The sequence below is a fragment of the Vidua macroura genome, chromosome Z, assembly GCF_024509145.1.
Source record: "Vidua macroura isolate BioBank_ID:100142 chromosome Z, ASM2450914v1, whole genome shotgun sequence".
NCBI classification, from domain to species: domain Eukaryota; kingdom Metazoa; phylum Chordata; class Aves; order Passeriformes; family Viduidae; genus Vidua; species Vidua macroura.
The window spans coordinates 45834067-45857549 of NC_071611.1; the positions used below are offsets into that span (position 1 = coordinate 45834067).

At 42.2% G+C, this 23483-nt stretch overlaps 1 protein-coding gene across 1 annotated transcript in view; it reads right to left on the reverse strand.

Moving 5' to 3' along the window:
• The window catches only part of LOC128821725 (neuronal acetylcholine receptor subunit alpha-7-like), a 57005-nt gene that overhangs the window by 16589 nt on the left and 16933 nt on the right, over positions 1 to 23483 (reverse strand). Inside the window, exons 3-8 of the mRNA XM_054002956.1 lie at positions 11194 to 11238; positions 9412 to 9521; positions 6965 to 7044; positions 5627 to 5794; positions 3755 to 3949; positions 2398 to 2484 (exon numbers count right to left, since the gene is read on the reverse strand). Coding sequence (XP_053858931.1) covers positions 2398 to 2484; positions 3755 to 3949; positions 5627 to 5794; positions 6965 to 7044; positions 9412 to 9521; positions 11194 to 11238 — 685 coding nt within the window. The remainder of the gene's footprint in view (positions 1 to 2397; positions 2485 to 3754; positions 3950 to 5626; positions 5795 to 6964; positions 7045 to 9411; positions 9522 to 11193; positions 11239 to 23483) is intronic.

Genomic DNA, 23483 nt, shown 5'->3' on the forward strand with positions numbered 1-23483 from the left:
CATCCAAAGACAATGGACATGGGGACTTAAAACAACTCAGGGAATCCTCTGTCTCACAAACTCTCATTGCCATCAGGGGCTTGATCCACCCTGATGACTGCTGAAAAGGTGGCACATATATAATGTATAACCAGCAGGGGTGCACATTGTGCTTCACTACCAATGAAAACTGTTTGGGAACATAATAATCAGTGGCAACCTAGGCTGGAGTTATTGTGAAATAGTGAAGCTCAGGACCATCAATTGAGTGAGGACTAAAAACAGCAGAGTATAGACCTTGGACTTCAGGTGAACAGACTTGTCATTTTTGGGGGGAACTAGTAGCTGGGATCTCACCAGGGAACGCTCTGAAAGTAAAGCAGCACAGGAAAACTGCAAGGGCTTAAAGCACAGTGCCTCCAAATGGAAGAAATAGGTAAGCACACCAGTAGATGAATGTGGCTAAACTGTGAACTTATGGTAGGGCTTCAGTGGAGAAGAGATGGAGTTGTGGGAAGCAGAGACAGGCTACAAAATTAAAATTTGGAAGCATTATCTGGGAATTATGGCTGGTGTCAGAAATCTTAAAACTCATTAATTGAGGCTGGTGTGGGAATCAAAGGCAACAGGAAGAATTTCTATCACTACACAAACACTATACAAACAGCTAAACAAGGCAAACACAGACTTGCTGCTGAAAGTAAGGGATGATTTAGTGACAGTGAACAGTGATAAGGACAAACTTTGCCTCAGTTTGCATCATCAAGGTCTTTGACATCTCTGTGTTTAGAGATGGTTCAAGGATGAGGAACACGACCAGCAATAGGTAAGGAAGGACTCATGGATTGATTATGAGATCTGAACCTGCCCAAATCCATGGGATAACTGAGAATCCTAAAGGGATCATTGCAAGACCAAGGAGATGGAGAAAGACAGATGTTGCATCCACCTCTCAAAAGGACAATCCAGAGAACAAGAGCTTTGTAATTCTGACTCTGTCCCTGGGTAAATCAGGCAGCAAGTCCTCAGGGAATATTTCTGGACAGATGAGGAAGTAAGTGGGGACTGGGAATAGCCATCCAATGTTTCATATGAATAAATCATGTCTGACCAACATGATTGCCTTCAATAACAAATTCAAATATTTGCAGAGAACGAGAGAGTAGTAGATATCATTTACAGCAACTTTAGGAATTCTCTGATAAGCAGAAATTGTCTGTTATTACAACATCAAAGTCCAGAAAAATACATAATTATTCATAGCTTTTCTTGGTACAAATCCTACCTTCTATCATAGAAGACTGTATTAGTAGAAACTGTTCAGGTTAAAGCTAGTGGACTGGCCATAGGCAAGTGTACCCCTTTACAAATTCTAAATGGGATTTGTTATGTATTATACGCAGCAAAGTTATGTCAACAGTAGGTCAAGATGGCTTGTGTCTCCTCCCTGCATACAAGTTTCTCTTAGAACTGTTTCTGTCTCCATTGTGTCCCAGCTATATGCTCAGAAAGAGATTTTATTAGTTTTTTTGGAAGTTCCTGTATGACTCAAAGCCAAGAGTCCTGCTGACTTTCACTAAGATGTGTAAGTTTTTTGGAAGCTTTCAGAAACTCTACTGTTGCATGCTTATTCTCCTTCCTCAGAGTCAGGCCTAGTCTTAAAGCCTTGAAGAGAGATAATGAAGCTATCTGAGTAAATGCTTTTTTTTTTTGTCCTAACCATTATATAACTTTTTTAAGGCTTTCATTATACAGTTGTGGGGTGCATGTTCCATCAGCACATAGATATATTGTTGACTATTTTGTTCATATCTGCTGTCTAAATGTGTACTTTAGTTGTGATTTGTACTTACAGGTCTTTCAGGTAGTGTTCATTCTTTCTTACTTTGTAAAATAGGACAGGTTTATTTTCTCTGCCCTGCAATCAGGCCCCATGAGACCAAGGTAAAGGGGCGGTCCTATAAAAACAGAAGCTGTAACAATATCTGTCTGGCCCACAATCCCAAGACGATGATCTGTTCCATAGTTTTCAGTACATTTTAAAAGTGCTCCAATTGATATACTTGAATTTTGACTGCTGTATCCTGACTTGCTTTTCAGATTGAGAGGGAAGGCAGGAAGGATTTGTGTCATAGAAGGGAGGAGGCGTGATACAGAAGAAGAAAAATTAATTTTCTGAAGTGCTGATTCTGTGTCCTCTCAATCCTTGCAGTTACCTGCTTATCTAATATTTCCGGTGCCTTTCTGTAACCTCATGTAGGTCCTTTTCATACATGCACATGGTGAGGTCCAGGGTGACATTCCTGACATTGCTGAATGCAAAACTGGAGTAACAAAGACAGTCAGTCCTCAAATTGATTTTGAACAGCTCTTGAGAGGCATCATACAGGGTGCACAAAGCAGTGAAAATCAACTTACCTATTAGTGGGACAGAGTCAGAAGTTGCAGGCATGATCTCAGCCACAAGCAGCATGAATACAGTCAGGGAAAGAAGGACAGTAATACCTGAAGGGAATTAATATATTTGTGAAGAATGAGGAAAATGAACTCTGCAGCTGCTCTTCTGATGTCTTTGCTGTTAAATATAGCATTGTCCTGATATATAGCTAAGCCAAACCCATGACTTCATGTCTGTCAATGAAGATTAGAACTTCCACAAAGTGCAAGTGTTTTTAGATGCTTTAGAGAAGCAAACCCTTGCTTCTCTCAAAGTAACAGAGAAATCTTTTTTGCTGAGTGAAACAAAGCTTGCAAAACTGGTGAACTACAGTGCTTTCCCAAAACATTGCACAAAGCTCAAATGGTTGTTAAGGGCTAGGAGAGACTTGCACAGACAGCAGCCTAGGTTTTGCTATCACATATTATATAACATCCCTCAAAGACATGCAGTCTGTTTTAAAAGAAGCTCTTTATTCTATCTGGAAAGGCTTTTGCTAAACCTAACCATCCTGATACTGAGAAATCAAAAGGTCAATGCATGAACATTAGCTCCTATTTTTATGTCAGCATTGTACTTCAGCTCAAATAACTCTTTTCTGTATCCCCATCCTATATTTCATAGACAGCAATTGTACCCCCGATAGCCTGTGTTTTACTTCTTGTAAGGCAGGCTGCTCAGATACTTTTTTTAATAAAAAAAAAGTCCCACCAAAGACACTTCATATGATTTAGAAGTCCCTGTCCTGAGACAGAATCATGCACAATTAACTCTTAAGATCTCATCTGGCCCAATCTGGTGTATTTACAGCTCTTCCCTATCTCCTCTTAGAAGGAGACCCTTCCCATTTTTATCAACACACACAACAGTAAATCTCATTTCACCCTTCCATGGCTGTGCTCACAGGGGACACATGCCTAGGTGTTTTGGGAGCTAATTTTGAAGGTGAAAATCCAGTGCCAAGCTGCTGCTTGGCAGCCCTTCACAGCCCTTCACCCTTTGCTTCCTAGTATGTTCCATCTGAAAAAGAGAGTCAATGAGCTGTGAAATGCATTGAGATGTACTAAAGTAGATAACAACAGGCATGACAGAATATTATCACTGCCACCTGTGCCAGCAACAAGTTCAGCTTCCTCTCAGTCCACAAGATATTATATGTGTAGCAGAGGATGCGTAAATGCCATACAGAAAGCTGTTATCCTCGTTCCTGTAACCAAAGAAGTACTTCTATTGCTCTTCTACTGAAATCTTTCTTCATCAACCACCATAGTGCCATGAGGTATTTATTTTCCTATTTCATAGGATGCTTATAAAACAAATGAATATTTTAGCACTTACCTAAAGAAATCTTCTCCCCTGAATCAGCTGGCAAAAGGAATACAAGCAGTGCTAAGCCAGATATGAGAACACAGGGAATGAGTAAGTTCAAGCCATAGTAGAGGGTGCGGCGACGCATGGTGATGGTGTATGTCACATCTGGGTATGGTTCTTTGCAGCATTCATAGTACATCTCATTCCTCTTCCCTGGGACACCTACAGAGAGGGTGATCAGACAGTGGGGAGAGGTGCAGGATTTCTAGTTGCCTCCCTGAACTGGACTAAGTTTATGAGCAAATGTGTGTCATCTCTGCTATTCTTGGTTCACCTTCTGTGTTTTCTAGGGTTTACTTTCATGCCTTCTGAGTCATTCAAACCTATTAGCTTAGCTAATAAAGCTCATCTGAACCAGAACAAAACAGTCCTGGGCATCACAACCTCAACAATGTGCATTCTGCCTTTCTACATTCTGTGAATGGCAACATGCTGTTGATGTGATATTCACTAGCACATGCAGTGTGCTAGTGTTTCTGCGTGACAACTTGTCACTTCTTACTTTTCTGTGATTCTCTATATGTATTTGCTCTTTTTTTGTCAGAAAAAACAGACAGGCTTACTTTTCAAAAAGGTTGCCAAGTTAAGCTCAAAGTCTGTCATATCTGAGGTTAAGAGACATAGCTGTCCAATACAGATGTACTGCAGGGTTGCTCATGGTGATCCCGCTGCAGCACATTGCCTGATATACGGCATGATGGGACTGCAAGAGCACTAGAAATGTCAGGAGAGCTGGAAGAAGTCAGTACCTTGTACCTTTCATGCCAAAATTCCTCACTTCTCTTTTGTTTCTGTGGACATGATAGATGATATGACAATGCGTGCATTTTGGCAGAGGCTCAGCAAAGGTTTTTTTAAAGGATATAGCCATGGCTTGCCTGAGGTGCTATTTAATGCTTTTGCTGTATGAGTTAAATAAGTCCCTGTTTTGTTCTCCCCAGTCAGGGTTGAAGGCAGATAAACCACAAATTCTTAATCAGATATGCAAAGTTATTGGACAAAAATACCCACTGTAAAGGAGGACTGGAAGGGAGTATTGCTCTGAAATAGCTGGAGTTTAGAAGACTTCACTATGGAGTCTTCTGGCTTCTCATAAAACTGAATATAATTTCTCAGATGCCCTGAATGGTAAAAATACTGCATGCAGCTGGGCCCAGTTCTGATTTCCTTGTCTGTATATCCAGATCAGAAGATAAAATGTATTTTTTGTAACTTCTCCTAGCAGTTGCCTAAGTTCCATCAATTTCTGTAACATTGCTTGTGACTTACAGCTACATAAATGAGTTCAAAATAACTTACTAGAAGTTCTCTGAATAACTAGTTCTGGACATAAGTTCTTTTGAAAATACTGGTATCTTCCAAAGCATAGAAGAGAGACATACTAATCTGTGCATTTTATGAACTGGCAGACACTTTGATGCTTTTCTGGGTGATGAAGATCCATTTATGTAAAAGAGTTGCTGAAATACTTTTTACACCAATCAATTTTGCTGATGTATTAGAGTAAATGTGATAGTAGTGTTCCACGCACCTACATGAGACACATCCAAGTTTAGTACTGACAAACTGCTCAGATGTGTCAGGACTAGTAGTTTATGTAGTAGTTCATTTATGTAGTCAGTGGCAGGCATTTGCTTCAGAACAGTGTTTTCAGACAGTTCAATGAACGTTGCTGAAAGGCTGTCTCTGATATGTGATTTTTTTTCTATTTTTTTACTTCTTCTTAGATCTATATTTTTAATATCTGTATTCCATGTCCAATTGATTGATTATTTCTATATATTTGAAATTTGCCTTTGAAAATTAGACTATTGAAAAATTGTAGATTGCCCAATTTACCCACTAAATCCCATTCTCCATTTGAGATGTAGTTGGAAATATCAGCCTCGAGCATCTGCAGGTCAATCAACCAGCCACTGTGAGTCCAGGAGCCAAACTTCAAGTCACACTTCTGCACGTCAAAGGGGAACCAGCGGACATCAATGTAACATGTGCTCTTCAAAATGCCTGTAGATAAAAATCAGTCACGATCAAACATGTGCAGGGTGCATTTCATCTTACCCTTATCGGTCTCTGATTGTGACCAAGTTTCCTCTTCAAAAATTCTGTCTGATACAGTCATGGGTTAACCAAACAAGTGGAAGTGGATATGCAGGTGGAAGATGCTCCCGTGAGTGGAACAACCTCCCCTCCTCCACTAGTGAAGATCTCTCTCACTGCATCCTTGAGGTAGGTTGCCTGGGACACTGTGGCCATCCAGGAGCAGCCCAGCCTGTTTCCCAATGCCAGCTGGCCCTGGCAGTGCTGCTTGGTGTGACAGGAGCAGAGCACACCCCAGGGACTTACTGTGCTGTAATCAGCTCTTTGAAAGGAGTTCCTGGACAGATCATGCCTCAGACCCACAGTCCTTTGAAAACACATTGTTATCCTAAACCTTGCTCAGTGCTGGCCTTTATCATCTGTGTGGTAACTGAGCCTTGAATTTAACTCTGGATGTGCCTAGTTCATGTTCTGGGATGTTTTAAGGGGTCTAATGGGTAGGGAACAACAGGGGAGCAGCCATCAGGGAAGTCATTGCTGATCCCCACTGGGCCCTATGGACCTGCTTGGGGACAGTGCTATGCTATGACACAAAGTCTAGGAATTTTTTGTCCACCACAGTGAGCAACTGTGGGATAGCCTCTGTGTTTGCTGGTCAGTCCTGGATGCTGGACCATGCAGTCATGGAATCAGCAGCACAGATTAAAAGAGACTGAGACTAGGGCTCAACTGGCTGAAACCAATCCTGGTTTGCCTTTTCACCTGGATTTTTAGGCTCAGCCTGGCAAGAAGGGCTTCAATGCTGAGCGAGTGCTGCTCTTGGGGTCACCTCTGCTCACACACATCTCCACACAACAGAGACCTAGCAGGACTACACATGAAACATGATGACAGGGTGCACAACACCTTAGGTGCGACTCTGAATGTTCTGAACAAACTGCTCAGGAGAACATTTTACTACTTCATAAAGTGTAAATGCCACTGATAGTGGACTTAAATTTTCTTAGTGGGTCTGTCCCATTATTAGACTGGTTGCAAATTTCCACAGATGGCTTTTAAACACCTTGGTTTCATTCATGAAGGAAACCTGCTTGAAATTACTTGATTAAAAGTAAACAAATACTCTCTGTGCCCTACCTGGAGGAATATATTGGCAGGATCCAGAGTAGTTCACCAGCACATTTGTGTGAAATGTTGCATCAAATCTTTCATCTGCACTGTAACACAGTATAAACAAAACAGAGCAAAATAAAGAAAAAGCAAGCTGATGTGTGAGTAAAGATTTAACTGTCAACATAGAAATAACCTTTTGGCTGAATTAAGTTCCTACATCTGGGTGAAGTATCTACTCTTGATAAATACTCTTGAAGTATCTACTCTTGATAGGAGGAACTCAGTTCCTCCTAGTTACTGTCAGCCTGCACCTGGGCAGGCTGCTTGCATGCTGCAATGTTCTCAAAGAAGTGAGAGGCAGAGTGTTGCATGTCTCAGAAAAAGGGCAGAAGGAAAAGAAGCAAAAGTGTTACATTAGCTGTATCCAAAAACCGGACAGTTGCAACAATGAGGCTTTTATAGGGCGCCTGTCAAAATGAGGCAACTCACCACATAAATCAGGTTATCTGTTACCTTACCCAGATATCTGTTGTAACAGATACATTGTAACTGCAATGGTGGTCTGACATAACAATTCTGCGGTCTCCTGAGATGCAGAGAGGACAAGAGCTTGCTTCTAGCATTGGAAGAAACCACTGGAGAGAAGTTATTTTAGGGACTTTAGGAGGAGATTCATTGAAACTCCAAGAGCAAAAGGGACCAAGAAAAGAGAATTTCTTTACTATTACAATAATTCTGAGAAAATTAAAGGGGTAATGAGCCAGACAAAGACATGGTTCTTCAAAGAAGCAGGTCTGGGGGCTTGTTCCAGAGGGTCTCTTGGGAAGAGATTAACCACAGAGGGATCCCCTGGCTTGTAGAGCCTTTCCTGTAGTGGCTATGTGTAGGTCTATATCACATGACTACACCATCCTACATACCCTGTCTTTCAACCAGATTTTAAAAATTCAGAGCCTCCATTACTCTTCCGATATGCTCTTTATCCATGTCTTGAGTCCTCAGTCCTCAGTATTGTCCCCAACACAAAACAAAGAGGATGACACTGAAAAGCCTAAGTCCAGAATGAGTGATAATTATCAAAGACATAAAAGACAACAAAAAGGGTTTTTTTAAGTAGAAAGGGACAAGGAAAAGAGGAAAGGAAGGGAAAAAAACAACAGGGTGAAGAAAGCTGCAGTATCCTGCACCCTGTGTGCTTCACTCTTTGCAACTCATTCTCACACAGTGTCAGGAATCCATGGCAGAACAGGGATGAAAAGGTTAAGGAAATGTAGATAAGACAGAGTCTACTCAGCAGAGCTGATGAAATTTACTCTTGAGAACTGAAAGGATGGGCTGAAATACCCTCCGAAGCATTAACAATTATCTGTGAGAGCTTGTGGAGAAGAGGGAAGGGCATGGTGAATTAAGGGAGATCAAAGAGAATTCTGATTTCTTTTAAAGGTGAAATTATAGACACATCAGCCTAACTTCAAAGAAAATGGGGTGAAACATCTGGCACAGATTTGTGAAGGGCCAACTGCATCAAATCAATCTAATTTTCATACTAAGAGGAGGCTGGTATCTATCTGAATTTCAGCATGTTCTTATAAACTATAGTAATATGGGCCAAGCTGTATGCCTCCTTTTTAGAGATTGAAAAGGAATAAAGAGACAGTAAGAAGCAAAGCTGAAGTAAAGAAGAACACTTAAACAATCTAGGTCTCTCCAGGCCTCCCTTGGATATCTTGTAATGAGGGTTTAGAATGGAATATAGATCATGGTGAACTCTGGAAACTAACAAAATGAAATTTAGTCTAGGTAATTAGAAAGTATTACCCTGAAAACAGTCAGAGAAAAACATAACAGGGAAAATCTAGTAAGACAGCAGAACTGAATGATAACATCTGGGGTTTGCATTAGATAAAAAAATAAGTCCAGAATCCCATGTCCAAAAGTACAAAGTACAAATAAGTACCAAATCCCCTTCTCCTGGAAAGCATTAAGGAAACAGCTGTCTAGAAAGTTTCCACTTCATTCAACACTGCAGCAATGCTGTCTAGAGAGCTAAATTCATCTCTGTAGAGAGAAAAACAGACTAGAGAATGTTCAGAGTAGAAGAATGACGGAGAGGTTTATAAAATACGTGATAACAAAAGTGAGATGAAAATCCATTTGTTTACTTCAATCAGAAACACTATGACACACATAGGACAGTAGTTCTCCTGCAGATATGGTAATTTTGAAAAGACTGTAATAGTTTTCTCTCTGTGTTCACTGAGAAAAAAGTTAAAGAAGACATCTGCAGAACTACAGCAAGGAAGAATAGACTGCTATTAGAAAAATCTGTTATCTGATACTTGCTTGTTTTTGTTACTCTTAAGAGTAAGACCAAATCCATAGAGGGCAAAAGGCCCATAGTATCAGTGAAGCATGGCTGATTTTCAGCACATATTTCTAGTTTCCTACCAGCCATTTTACATCTTGCTTACCTGTTATACAGAAGAATGTCTGGTACCCAAATCTGGTCGGCAGGAAATCGCAAGTTCTGCACTCCTGGGTATTCATATTGATCCCAAGACAAGTAAACATCAACCCAGGACTGTTGACGAACACATACATCAGATTAGATGAGCTTTTAAAAGTCCTCTAAGTTCTTTGGAATATTATGGAACAGAATAGATTTTGACAATAGCAAAAGCTGCAGTATGATAATAGTTAAATGCTCGGTTTTAATTATTAAGAAAGGCTGGCATATATTGAGGAAATAACAATGTGACTACTGAAGACAGTGTTTAGCTCTTCATCTCGTGGCCAGAAGTCAGGCATCCCAAACCTTTCTTGGTGGGCTGGCAGAACCACTGGCAGTAGGTACCTCCATGAGCTCTGCTGGTTCTGAAGTGGTTTTTGAGGTAGTTAGTGGTAGGTGGACCATGGTCTGAGACTCCCCATTGGGTGGAAATAATTCAATCTATTACAAAGGTTGGGTGACTATTTTACTAACCACCTTGCTATAAGAGGTAGGCAAATGAACTTCATATGCCAAGGGGCTGTTTCTGATCCCATCTCCTCCACCTCAACACAGTTAATTTGGGAAAGGTGCAGGAACAGCTTTTGGGAAGAACCTTGTGACTTTCAATGAAGCTCAATGGGAGGCTTGCAAGGGAAACCTTAATCAGTGGAACATCTGAACCTGTGGAACATCTCTGCAAGGAACAGGACACCCACAGGCTCTGACCTAACAATCCTGCAGTCATACAGGTGTGTCTGGGTTAGTTTTTGCAGTATAAAAATGCTAATTTCTGCTGCAAATCCCAGCAGGTAGCTGAGGAAAAACCAGCCTGCTCAGCTGAACATATTAATATGAGATAGTGTTTGGCTGTGAAAATCAAAGTGGAATTAATTTAATCATTCAAGTCTCCCACTGGTTTTTCCTTCAAGAACTGCTTCTTTCCTGACCACAATCCCTTAAGGAGATCTGTTTGTGCAGCATAAAAAAGAAACACTGTATCCCTCACCATAGGCAGCCAGGTAGACCTGATAGGAAATTCTGTCCTGCAAAGGAGGTCCCTTCCCCTAGTGAAGGTCAGTTTTGCTTATTCTGTGTGAGCATGCAGGTGAACCCTCAGCTGGAGCAGGTTGCAGAAGAGGGAGGAGGAATGTTTATGTAAGAGGTTTGTAAAGCATGAGGGAAGGCAATATCCCAGAGAGCTGCCTGGGTGCTGCCAGCAGCAAAGCAGCATCAGGCCCTCTGTGGTCCCTGGACTATACACCACCCCCTATGAGTAGTCTGCATGTGGTCTAGTGACCACATCCATGTTCAGGGACAGATGCCCTGGCTCCTAATTTCAGGCAGAGATGGGATTTTCCCAGAAGTGGCAAGTGCAGGTGCCTGTCTTACTGGGTGTTTGGCTCGTTTGTAAGTCCCCATCACTGGTTATGGAGAGGGCCTTGAGCCCCTTGAAGATTCTCTTCTTAGCTATGACTCTTCTTAGCTTAGTCCCTAACTCTGGACTCTTTGTTACTAGATCACTACATCCACTGCCAAAACATGCTCAAAAGGTCAACAGGTCTGTCCAAAGGATTAGTATAGTCTCCTGAATTTAATTTTCAATTCTAAAAGGAGCACTAGGGGAATTTTAAAGGACTCAAAATGCCTGCTTGTATTACATTATACATGAGCTGTAAAATAGCAGTCTTGCTTTTCTGCTAAGAAACCACATTCAGTAGTTTTCAATTAGAGTTTCTTTACTTTACTGACAGAGGTTACTCACCATCTGCAGCCAAGCATTGGTGATCAACACCTGATTCTTCTCGTCCTTTGAACAAAAGAGGGGAGGAAAGAAAAGACAGGATAAAAAGGATTGAAACAGTTTGATTAGAGATGGAAGAGTTTCTGTGTCTTTTAGAGAATCCAGACTTTTGGGTACATAAACCAAACTCCATGGAGTAGATTATGAGCTCACTAGAGCACCACTATTTGGCCCAGACAATAGTGGCTCTTCTTCTTATCCTTTAAACTACAGACTCCCTGTGTTTATCATAACTGATCAACAATAGAAAGGAAAGCAATAGATGATTTCTCTTATTTTTCTGGGGATTAACTCCTTACCAAGTTTTACCTTCTAGCTACTTGCTCAAAACAAGATGTTCTCCAGTACCACACTGCGTATCACAGCTGGAGAGATTTTATGTTGTATTTGCTGCCACTGCAAAGCAATGGTGAAATAATGCTGGAAGTGCTGTCCTTTTCAAGTGCCATTGCTATGTAACTTAGCTTTGGCTAAAAGAAAGAAAGGGCTGGCCTTGGGCAGAAGCCATCACTTGGGTAAAAGGACACAAATGCTGTGTGAGAGGGAGCTCACACAACACCTACATAGAGCGGGAGTCTGCAGGTTCATTCCTGCATGCAGAGGCCATGGGGAAGAATCTCTTAGACACAAAGATGCTCTCACCACATAGTTGGTAACCAAGTTTTTTGGGGAGTCACAAGGTGCCCAGTTTTCTGCAGTTACTCTACAGGTGCAGGACCCTGCACCCTGGGGATAGAGAAGCAGGGCTGCAGAGTCACTGTTGTGCAGATACACAGGTACACAAACACCACCATAGCCACGCCCTGCACTTCCCAGGAGCTGAGGCTGTGCTGCTCAGGGGGACTGGCTCACTGTATGCCCAGCTGTCCCTGTGTGTGTCTGTGCCCTAGGAAGCTTATGGTTGTCTGCAGTGTTTCAGGTGGGAGACATTGCAATTGCAAGCTGCTTGGTAGGCATTTAAACTATACAGAGTTTCTCAGACATGCATGCCCTCTCTGGTCATGTCCTTATTGCAGTACTTACTCTCTAATAAGGTAGAAAAACCTAAACTCCCTTATTCACGAATAATGAGGTCTGCTTGAGGTCTGCTCACCTCAAGCTACATTCATTCTGCCTTTCCTCCTCTCCTCCCTTCCTGAACCTTGTCTGCAGCATGACCTTCTCTTCTTACATTTGGATTGTTGCAGCTCCAGAAATACCACAACCTAGAAAGGGAGTGTCATGGTTTGACACTGGCACAATGCCAGCAGCCCCATGAAAATGCACCTTCCCCAATAAGTGCTGTGAGACACGATCGGGAGCAGAACACAGCAGGCTCAAGCTTAGTAATAAAGGAAAAAGAATTTTATTAAGCTACTACTATGATAAAAGACACACACTAAATTCAGAATGAAAACCCTCCAAAACACTCCTCTTGCCCTCACTCAAACTCCAACAAACCACAGTGAGACACAACTTGGACCCTCAATCAAGTCATCACCCTTCAGGTAATCAATACTCAGTCCACCAAGGGAGAGAGGAGTCTCTCTTGCACCACAGACCCCCAGGAAACACAGTTGCCACCTCTTGTGTTTCCATGTCACACATGGCACCGCCCGGAGAAAATCTGCCAGTGTGACACTCTCCTTTCCATGTCACAGTGCTCTCACCATCGTGCGTGCACAGACTGCTCATAGGGCTCCTTTAAGGATGCTTTGCCAAGGACCTAAAGAACAATAGTTCAGTTTCTCATTTTGGGACCACAGTCCCCCCCATTTTCTTCCTCCCCTGGGGCCGAGGGTCTCAAGAACAGAGATCATCTTCTTCCTGAAGACAGAGGGCACCACCACACCCTCCTCAACTCTTTTCTGTTCACTCCATTCCTGTGCTGGTAGTCACTGAAGCAGGTCTCTTGGCTCATCATTGTACCCCCCTAAAAATGCAGTCTCTGTTGCAGGAGGAATTGGTTCAGTCTATGGCTAACAAGAAAAGTCCAGCCAAAAGCAACTCTATCATCTCCTCCCACCTAAAAATTTCTTCTTCTAACATCTCAGGTCCCAGACTGTCTCTCTTCTCTTTCAAATCGAGGAGGAGTAACATTTTGCAAACTTTAATTTCCTAGTAAACGGTTAAAAGTCTCAGACTCCCTGGATGGCTGAAATCTCTGCCCAGGACTCAACTCCCACGGCTGAGCACTTTTCCCCCCACTTCTCCTTCCCATCTGCCAGCAAATTCCAGGTGCCATCAGGCTCTCTGTATCTTTCCCTCTGGGGGGGCAGGGGAACAAAAGCATCTCCGTTTCTCTCCACCCTTCCGTCCACAGAGGGTCCACCCGGTTCCAGTCCTTCAGCCCCTGGCCTACGTCTACCAGGCCACATGGCTTCCCCTCCCCCACCCAGCCTGTGGCTGGGCAGGGGAGAGCCTGCCCAGCACTCTGACCAGAACCAAAGAGAGCGTTCCACTAGGAGCTCTTGCTTTTAACACCCTGTGTTCTCAGAGGCGTGTCCATGCCCTCAGTGGTCACTCCAAGTGCCAATATCCAAACCTGACCACTGATTGGTTTGACCCAAACTTCCTGAGAAACTTCACTTCCGTGTCAAACCAGGACAGGGAGACATCATTGACCTGGAGGATTCCTGATTGTTTTGGCACTGTGGCGAGAGTTAGGCTCTGCCACCAGGCTCCTGTCTCCAGGAAAGGTAAACTTCAGACATGGTCTTTGCCACAGTGATCCACACCAAACTCTCTACCACACTACCTCCTCTTGAGTCCCTTTGAGACCTGACTGCACTGCTTCTGCTGCTATGAGATGCCACACAAAAATCAGATGTGAGTTTATATTGTTATACTGATCATACATTTCCCTTTCTCCTCTCTGCTGCTCCAGCAAATGTACTTCTCTCTCTATGTAAACTACAACCCACCTCCAGAGGCCTGGTCCTTCTGCACCCCCTTTTGTTCCCTTGGTTGCTGTGGTTGAAGGATTGTAAGAAAATCTGCAGAAAAATAAGAAAAGGACTGCGCTTGTTGAGACAAGTTTTTTAGATGCTGAAGGATTCAAACACCACCTTGAAAAATAAAATTCTAAAGTAAAGAATAACCCCAGAGCTGGTAATTGAGAGACTCATCAGAGCTATCTGTGTCCACTGACCTGTAAAATGAAAGCAACCCAGAAACACAGCAGTTGTGTCCCAGGGATCATCAGAGGCTAGCTATCAGCCCATCTGACTGATGCATTCCTGGCCACCAATGACTCCTGAGGTGTCCTGTAGGGCTGGCAATCATGATGGTCATCTGAATTGCACATCACATATTAACAATATTTTGTGTTGTTACCAAATAGTGCTTTATACTTGTAAGCTGCACACGTCCTCCTAACAAGACTTTCTGTGTAGTGTTAAAAGAGCTTGAATAACGTGATTAAAAAGCTGGTCAGCAACAATCAGCCAATGCCGTTGCTGTACAAAAACTAAGGATTTTCCCCATCCACACTGAAACCTACAGGGAAGGGTAAGAGGGAACATTCCTCATTTTGTCATCTACCTATGTAAACCTTACGGGAATGTGTTAAAATCCAATGTACATCTGTGAGGCTGGGTGTTTCCAGCATATGCAGATGCCTTCTATCAGGAGCCTTTCATATGTGGCTCTGATTTACAAGGAAACTAATTTTTTTCTGGCACAGTAAGTTTATACTTGACAGCTTGCAAAGGAAGATATCTCAGGCTGACTTCTGTATTTCACAAAACCGTTAGTTGTCCTTATCTGTTTATCTGTGTGTCAGATACTAATGATATGGCTAATCAGCTTTGATTCCAAGCAATTCATCAGGCAGGTATTTCACGTAGCATTAAATTTACTGTCATGGGTCTGCTTTGCCGGCTTTTCACAGGGTTACTGTGCTTAGATATGTTTTGTAGTCAAAGCAAAACTTACAGTTTTGAGTTCTGAAATGCTTATCTAGAGAGCGACAATGGTCTTCCTTGTCTGGTGTTTAGATAGCAGCAAAACCACAAAGTCTAACTAGGGCTTTGGACTGCTTATGTCTCTCTTAGCTTGGATGAAAAAAAAAAGTCACTTCAGGATGTTTTCTTGGCCATTCAGAGACTATTCCCATCCTTGCCTTTAGGCTGGTGAGCTCTTAAATGGCATCTGACATTTTGGCAAAACACAGAAAATGCTTCCATATGTAGGCCTGGTCAACAGATGCAGCCTGATAGGTCCTTCTCATTGCACAGCAGAACAAAACACTTTCCAAACAAGGATCTGAGTTTTCCAGAAGTACCTGGTTTGCAGAAGCAGCAAAGCTGACTTTACACTGGGCAAGCATTTGTCCAGGTGCAGCTCTCCTGCTAAGTTCTTTCTAGAGAAGGACCCTGAGGAACCAAGGAAAAAGTGCCTGCTGGGGCTGACGAGGAGATGAGGGCCATGGGAACCTTGAGTCTGAGTCCACCCCCTGTTAGAGTGAGAGGCATTTCAGAGCTGAGGTGTTTATGGAGCTTTCGATCTTTGTGGTGGTCTATTGAGCCATGTAACTTTGCATTCTCTAAGGAAATACTTCAGCCTTTGCAGTGGGCTGGTTACCTTGCCTTTCCAGAGCTGCAGAAGAATTACAGCTCCTGCCATCTTCATCATGACCTGTGTGCAGTACGCACCTCTAAAATACCTTGGCATAGAAGGGACTGTATTTTTCTGTTACATGGACACTCACAAACAAATAACCTGGTGAACGTGTGTGCTCTCTGTCTCAGGAGATAACCGCTCCCTTAGCTTTGCCTAAGTTAAACGGTAATTATTGAGCTTGGGAAGTGCTGGAGGCAGTTCCCTCATTCTTTGTCACTGGTTTATGCAGAGGAGTTTAAAGGTTAGTTGAGAGGATGCCTTTCCTCCCAGGAGAAAACTTGAATAATCTATCACACCGATTTTTCTGTTCAAGATTCCTATCTTGGCACTGTCAGCCCTGGGGATGGCCTTCCCTCTGCATTGGCCAGCTCTCAGCTCCCATCTTTTTGTGTAGTAAAGCATTAAAAGCAGCCCTGCAAAGATTCTGGGTGAGGCTGAAAATGATCAGCTCCCAGAGGTGCTTTTCCATCATTCTCTTGGCAGTTCTGTTTTGCAAGTGCTCAGCTCAGACAAACAATTTGCTTCTAGTATTTAAAAATGCTGGAAAAGCTGTGGTCACTAGTGAGTGCAACACTTGTTCTCTAAATCCTTCCTGGATTTATCTGGGTCATTTTCTCCCCTTTCTATCTCTAGCCTGACTCCAGTTAATCCTCTGCCCTGGATATCTGCTTATTCCTACAGCCACCTTTGACCCATGTCAAGTGACAGTTTGGTTTGTTCTGGTGCACATGCTGTGACATGTGAATGTTTTAGTTTGGTTTTCTTTTCCCTGGCCTAAATTCAAAGCTTACAATGTATGTACATCTGCCTGCATTGTGCACCACTGCCTGTCAACAGATTCTCCCTTGCCAGGTCAACATCTAAATAAAATATAATTGCCCTTAGCCACATAATTACCTGGGTCATATCACCTGGACAAAAAAACCCAAAACCCTTCCTGGTTCAGTTGTCATACCATATGATTACATGTCACCAATGTAGCAAGGCATTTGTTGCCAAGTTATCAGCAGGAATCAATAATTCTTGCCCTCTCACAGAGCCACAGAAGTGGGAGTAGAATCAGCCACTGAATTATTTCAAGACAATGATCAGAAAAATCCCTAATTGAACAGGTAGCTCTCAGTGGTCATGTGCAACTACTTTGGTACTACTTCAGGTAATTTTAAATTTTTTTTCCCAATGTTTTTGTACCTGAAGATGAGAAGGGAAACAGTCAAGTGACATGAAAATATTAACATGGAGAATTGGAAAGTTTTGTTAGCAGAGACACTGATCTTTGAGTGGGATCTTATTCAAAATATCCAAAGGAATTGATCAAGATTTCAAATGCTTGTATGCTCAATCTACAACAGCACAGGCACTCCTTTCCATTGCTGAGCCACCAATCCACCCACGATTTTCAGCTGATTATCTCAGCTCAAATGCATTGAATGATTGAAGGATCACAGACACAGTAATTTTGAGGAGTGCTCAGGTTGCCCTGGCAACATTCAAGCATCGTTGGGCAGCCTTTGTATTTCAGGGCTCTCATTAAAAACCTGAAATAAACCTTTTCATGGTAACATCAACTATGTAGGGATAACTTAAGTTTAAATACTTCATCTCAATCCCTTTAACAAAGCACCCTCAGGAGGAAGATGGAAATCAGACAGGAGGGCCCAGGGTTAAGGTGAAAGACTGGGGAGAAATACAAAAATACAGAAGAATAACAAAAGAACACCTGCTGAGTATTTTGTTGCCCATCAAGATGAAGATACATCTGGGCAAGTGCTCATAGCTGGACATCTTTGTTGCTCAGGATTTCCTCCTATGAATGGTTGGAAGTGATGTTTAATAAGTGTTTTATAATTTTGAATCACACTCCCATCTGATGCCACTGGCTTCTCCTTGAGGTCATGCTTCTCCTTGGCTTCCCTCCTGTCTTGAAGAGGAATGTGTTCTTTCACTGTTGACAAGAAGTGCAATCTGCCTTTGGTCTTTCCACTGTGTAGCAGCTATTACAAAGGCAGCGTAGTAGGCTGTGTAGGCTGTGTGGTCCCACTGTCTTTAACCACCCGCATTCTTCTCCCCCCAGTTTGGGGGCAGTACCATTGCATCTCTATCTGCTGCTTTCAGCAGAGTCTGTTCACTTGCTTTTGGGACAGGAACTTTAAGTATTGGAGGTTTTGGCCCCTGTCAGATCACACTCCTCCCCTTACAAGCCCCTGAGCCAGAAGCAATTATTTGTGGTGACAGTGGAGAGTTTAAGAAAAACCTGTACTTAGAGAAGCACAGCATTGAAAGAGGGACTGTGCCAGAGAAGCCAGCAAACACAGGGATGCCAGCCATATTCGTTAGGCTGTATAATGCATGGTTATAAAAAGTCCTCAGGAGGTATTCCTTGTGAAAGCCTTGGCTTCCTGTATGTCAGAGACCAACCAGACATGGATGTTAAATGCAAAGGCCTGGAAACAAAAGTCATTGCAGCAAGTACTGAACTCATGCATTCCCCAAAGATGAGAGTAGGAGTAAGAAATAAGGGAAGAAATGCCAGTTTCTGTTGCCAGTCAGGGCCTCAGAATAGACAGCCCTCCCATTCACTGGCACAACTGGTGACTGAGAGTCTCCCAAGCCTACTTGATTTGTGTCTTACTTTCCTTGCCCCCCAGCATTTTCCAATTTTACAATTTCCATTGTGGTGAAAAAAGGCAGTCTTGTTCTTGCTCTGCACATGCAACATGACTTCCAACTACTGCCTGGGGCTGTAGGTACTTGACTTAGGAAACTAATTTTATTTTTCTAGGTTGTGGCTTTGCACTAGTCCCTGAAGATTAGGACTGGTGTGAACTGTGACACAATGTAGCCTCACTGGTCTTGAGAGTTCCCCCACAAAGACCTGCAAATCGCAGGACTCCCTGCCCCCAGAGTTCTCTGGGATCCTGGGAAGAGTGAAGCCACCAGCTTTTTCCCTCCATTTCAAAGATAATTCTCATGGAAACCCCAGAAGCTAGGTCAGAGTGCCTCACATGGGCTTCCAGCACAGTGCTGCTCTCTAACTGCTTGGATAAACTGACATACATGCTTAGTTCCTGGGGGAAAGGGTGTTATGTCACCATACAAAAGCTGTCAGTCCTCCATTAAAATACCAAAATATCTACACATAGCATATAGGTGGTTTTTATATTCTTCAGGGTGGATACCTCCTCCTGAAATAACCCTCCATGTATTTTGTGCACAGTTGGCAGGTGCTTCAAACAGACAGGATTAGACACAAATCTTTATTCTAGGATATTAATTATTAATTGTCTTTTTCAGCATTTGAAATCACAAGGAAAACAGCAGAAGATTGTTGAGAAAGTCAACCCTGAGTACTTATCCAAGACTCACACTTAGTCTGTCTGCAAGGTTCCCTTTGATTTTTCTTTCTATATTTGCATGCTGGTGTGATAGCACAGCAAAAAATAAGGGAATGTAGGTATGTTCCAAAGCTCAAGTGACCTCTTAAAGCCTGTGATTAGGGATAGAAAATGGGGGGAAAGGTTTTCACTCAGGAGCTGAACTCACTGTCTCTCAGGACTTACCCTCAGAGAACTCAGAGAAACTAAGAAATACTAGGTTCAAGGTCACCCCAACAGCTTTGGCTTAACTGTTTTACTGCAAATCTTTGATGCCTCAGATTAGTTATCCAAAATTAAGGAATATATATGAGCTCAAGATTGAAATTCCTACATCTACAAACAGCAGAGTACAGTCTTTTCACCATTCAGACAGAAAATTGTTTAATTATCATGAAATGCCCAAGCTGGATGACCACAACCAAATATCTCAGAAGGAAATCAGCCTTTCTTTTGTTAGAGCCACTGCCACTAAGTACAACTTGGGGAACCAAGATGAAAGAAAACAAACCATGGCATTTCTTCTCACTAAGTGAGCTGCCTCCACTCTGAGCTGAGCAGAGCAGAAGTCATACAAAATAAAAAGATGCCAGTAAGGTTCAGGTAATTAAAACTCCATCATAATGTTTTATGCAAGCATGTGCAAGTAGTATTAGTCAGGAAGCCATACTACCCATGGCACTTAACTTCATTGGGCTAACAAATTCAGATGTTGCATGTTTAATTGGTTTAGTGAAACTGGCATTTTAATAATGTCTGGCACATAGGGGACAGCCAAAATAATAATTCATGGCTCAATTAGCCTTGAATTTCCGATTTTCACTATCCTGCCATGCTAATGGAGAGGAATTTTATTTTTTCTTCCTGGAGTTGAAAATTGGTCACACTAAATGAGTTCTGTCACCAAGAGAGAGATTTTTGGATTTAACTCTAATGAATATCTGGGTCTAGAATCCTTTCTGTAATTTTTCTGTCTGGAATTTTAATGATCATGATCATGAATTGATTTTCAGCTTTTATAATGGAGTCAAGTCTGTTTTTCTTCTCAGTGGCACCATTTTGCATCAGCCTTGCTGCTCTGGTCTGATCGAATTGTCTCTTGCAAGATAAGAGTGAACAAAACTTTCCAGAAAGATATGTGGTTTGGTAGAGTAGGTCTTTCAAGGAGAAACAGAGTAAACATCGCTCAAAAAAGCTATGCAGGAAGCCCACAAATAATATAAAGGCATTATAAGGAAAGAAAAAAAGAAAAAGATACTTTAATCTAGAAGAGCTGAAAGAGTCAGTTGAATGGTCAAGCTTACATAGTTGAAGATATCTATCTGTAAAAGATTTGTACAGGATGTACTATAGGGATTATGGTTTAATCTAGTAAATACTGATACTATATTGGGAATAACAAATGAATAGGTGCTTATGTGCACTGCATATTTTTGTTTCCTTGAATAATTTGTCTGTTGATCTGGGTTTCCTACATAACACCCAGCATAGATTTTTGTATGTGTGAGAATGCTGGCATGAAAGGTGGGAGGGAATGACCTAGTAAAGTCATTTTAAGAAGGAAGAGGTGAATTCAAGCTAGAAAATAAACTTTGAACTTTCTGCCTTTCAATACACCTGCAGAACCAGCCCTAGAAAGCTTATGAAACAAAATAATTTAAAAGCAAAGATATCAACTGCTAAAGGAATTCAGATCTGACAGAGATTTTGTGAAAACCCAATAGTAGGAAGGCTGTGTCAGAAAGGATGCACCCCAGGGCCAGGCATAGCCTCTCCTCCTGCTTTCTCACCTTTAACTTCTGGCACAGTATACTGACAGGCAGCCTCTAGTTCTGGCAACTCTCACATAGAGAACTCCCAGCAAAAAGGTCTGAGCTCCTGAGGACTGAGTTCAACAGCCCTATTATTTGATGAACAGATCACCTGAGAAATGTAATGGGCCTGTCATGGCTGCAGTTATGAATTAATATAATTTTGGGAAAAAGTCCGAACCCCAAAGTCCTTCATTTGCATTTGTCTACCACAACTATGACAAGTAGAGAATGTGTTCTTCTCAGCTTTGAGTATGATGGCTGGCTTTGAATCCTAAAAAACATACATATCCTGTGTAGGCAAATACATGCACAAAGAAGCAGAAAAACATAATCCAAAGGAGTCATGCTTTGACATTTTCTTTGATGGGTTTTAAGAAGAGGAGGTGAGATTTTAAGTAGTTACTTCTACTACTGCTTGGAAAACTACAGCAGTCTCAGAGTAATCTTTTCTCTCTATGTAGCAGTGTGCAACTAGATTGTCACCAATGCTGTTCTCAGCAGCCTGTCAGCAGAAGCTGAATTTAGGATTCATCACATTTTAATATAGTTTGTGTAGGAAACAGACTTATGGAGGCATGTGATGGAACCTGTCCCAGGTAGAAGTGCTTTAGATGTGATGCCAGGTCTTGGCACGGGTAAGGCACAAGGTTCTTTGAGTATCAGTGGCAGACCCCTTCTCATATCCATGCTCCAGCAAAACAGATTTGTTTTCATCTTCTTCACGTTGTTTTCTCCTGTAGGGAAACCAGAATAGGGTCTACTGTCGCATGCTCATTGCAGTGACTGCTTGCAAAATATCTGAGTGAGTCCAGCAATGATGTAGTATGCCTTGGCACATGACACTTTTCTGAGCATGGAGTGCTTTTCTCCTCCCCAGGGAGTATTGTGTAAAAAGTACCCTCATGCTGGGGCCCTGCCTAGCACCCTGCTCTTTTACAGCAATGGACCACACCAGACACACAAGTCCTCAAAAAGAGCAGTTTTTCACTTTGTTAATGCATACACCGTTGCCAAGAGTCTTTCCTCTTCCCAAGGTGAAGAGCTGTGCACCAGCTGCTTTGTCTTCCACAGGCAGGGCAGCTGAGGAGGTAGAGTCTACTCACCCCACTCCCATCTGATTGAACAGAGATGGCCTCTTGGTTTGCCTCATGGTGTCTCTGCTGATAGAGGTTACCTTTCCTTGACTTCTTCTTGAAGAAGATTAACTTCTTCTCTTTACATCATTGTGGCTATAATGAGCCTCCTTTTAAACAGATATTTACTTCAACAGCTGGAGCAGACAGATACTGTAATGTGTCCAGCCAGCAATGGAGGATGAGGGGCTCACAAGTACAGTGCTTGTTGCTGGCGTATTTCTGCATTGATTCCTGATTTAAGGACCCAGGGAATCAGGACTTTCAGGTTGGTTAGTTTATGTTGATGCCACAATGACATTTTCAGTATAGGGATTCAACTGCAAGTGATATTTTATCCTCCACTGAGGAGACTGGCACCTTTTCACATCATCTAAGATAAAAATTTCAGGTAACTCTGTGTGTTTTTTAAAACACTTTGGGTGCAGTTTGCAAGACCATAACTGTAGAACAGGTTCTGATTAAAACAGATTAGCATCTAGCATCTGTACTGGGTACAAAGATGCACGGAAAAAAGATGTAGGGAAAAAAAAGCTTCATTTCTGAAAGGTATGAACATCTAGCATAGCTATTGTGGACAACCAAAAGGGAACACTGGAACTACATTTCTTATAATAGACATTGATCTAATGTAGATAAAATACTTCAAAAAAATACCAATTTCCTGAAAGGTTTGGTTTCATATATGAATGTGAAACACAGTTGAAAATTGTTTTATGTAACTCCTCCTGACTTTGAAAATGTACAGTTATGCCCTATGGCCCTTTAGTACCACCAACTTTCAAATTAGGTTGAAAGAAAATGCCACAGATAAAGAAGGACTGAAGGAAGATTTTTGGAGCTGAGACACCTCTGCTAAACCTAGAATTGCTTGCTGAAATTTAATTGAAATTAGCTGCAGGAAATCTTTGCTCTTTCATTCATGTAGAGGCCTTTGGTTGACAGTACAGATCTCTTCTCTCTTCCAGTTTAATGCAGTTGGTAACATTTCAAAACAGAAAGATGCATACCCTATCTGAGTGGCTCCTGCCTGCCTCCAGGAATACCACAGCTGACTGGACCTGCCACTTGCATGTTGGGGGGCTACACCTTCAGGGTCCTGCTTGCCTCTCCAGGGAGAGCATCTGGTGTACTACACATTTTCAGAAAGATTGTGAGAGCTTTAAAAAGTTTAAATATTTGAAGCTCCTGTTAAATTGCTTTGCAGCTGCACAAATGCAGCTGCACATCTCTCTCTCTATTCCTCACTCCCTCCATGACAGTGACAGTGTATTATAAACCAGCTCCAAATACTGTTTGTGGAAAAGGTAGGATGAAGATAAGAGCAC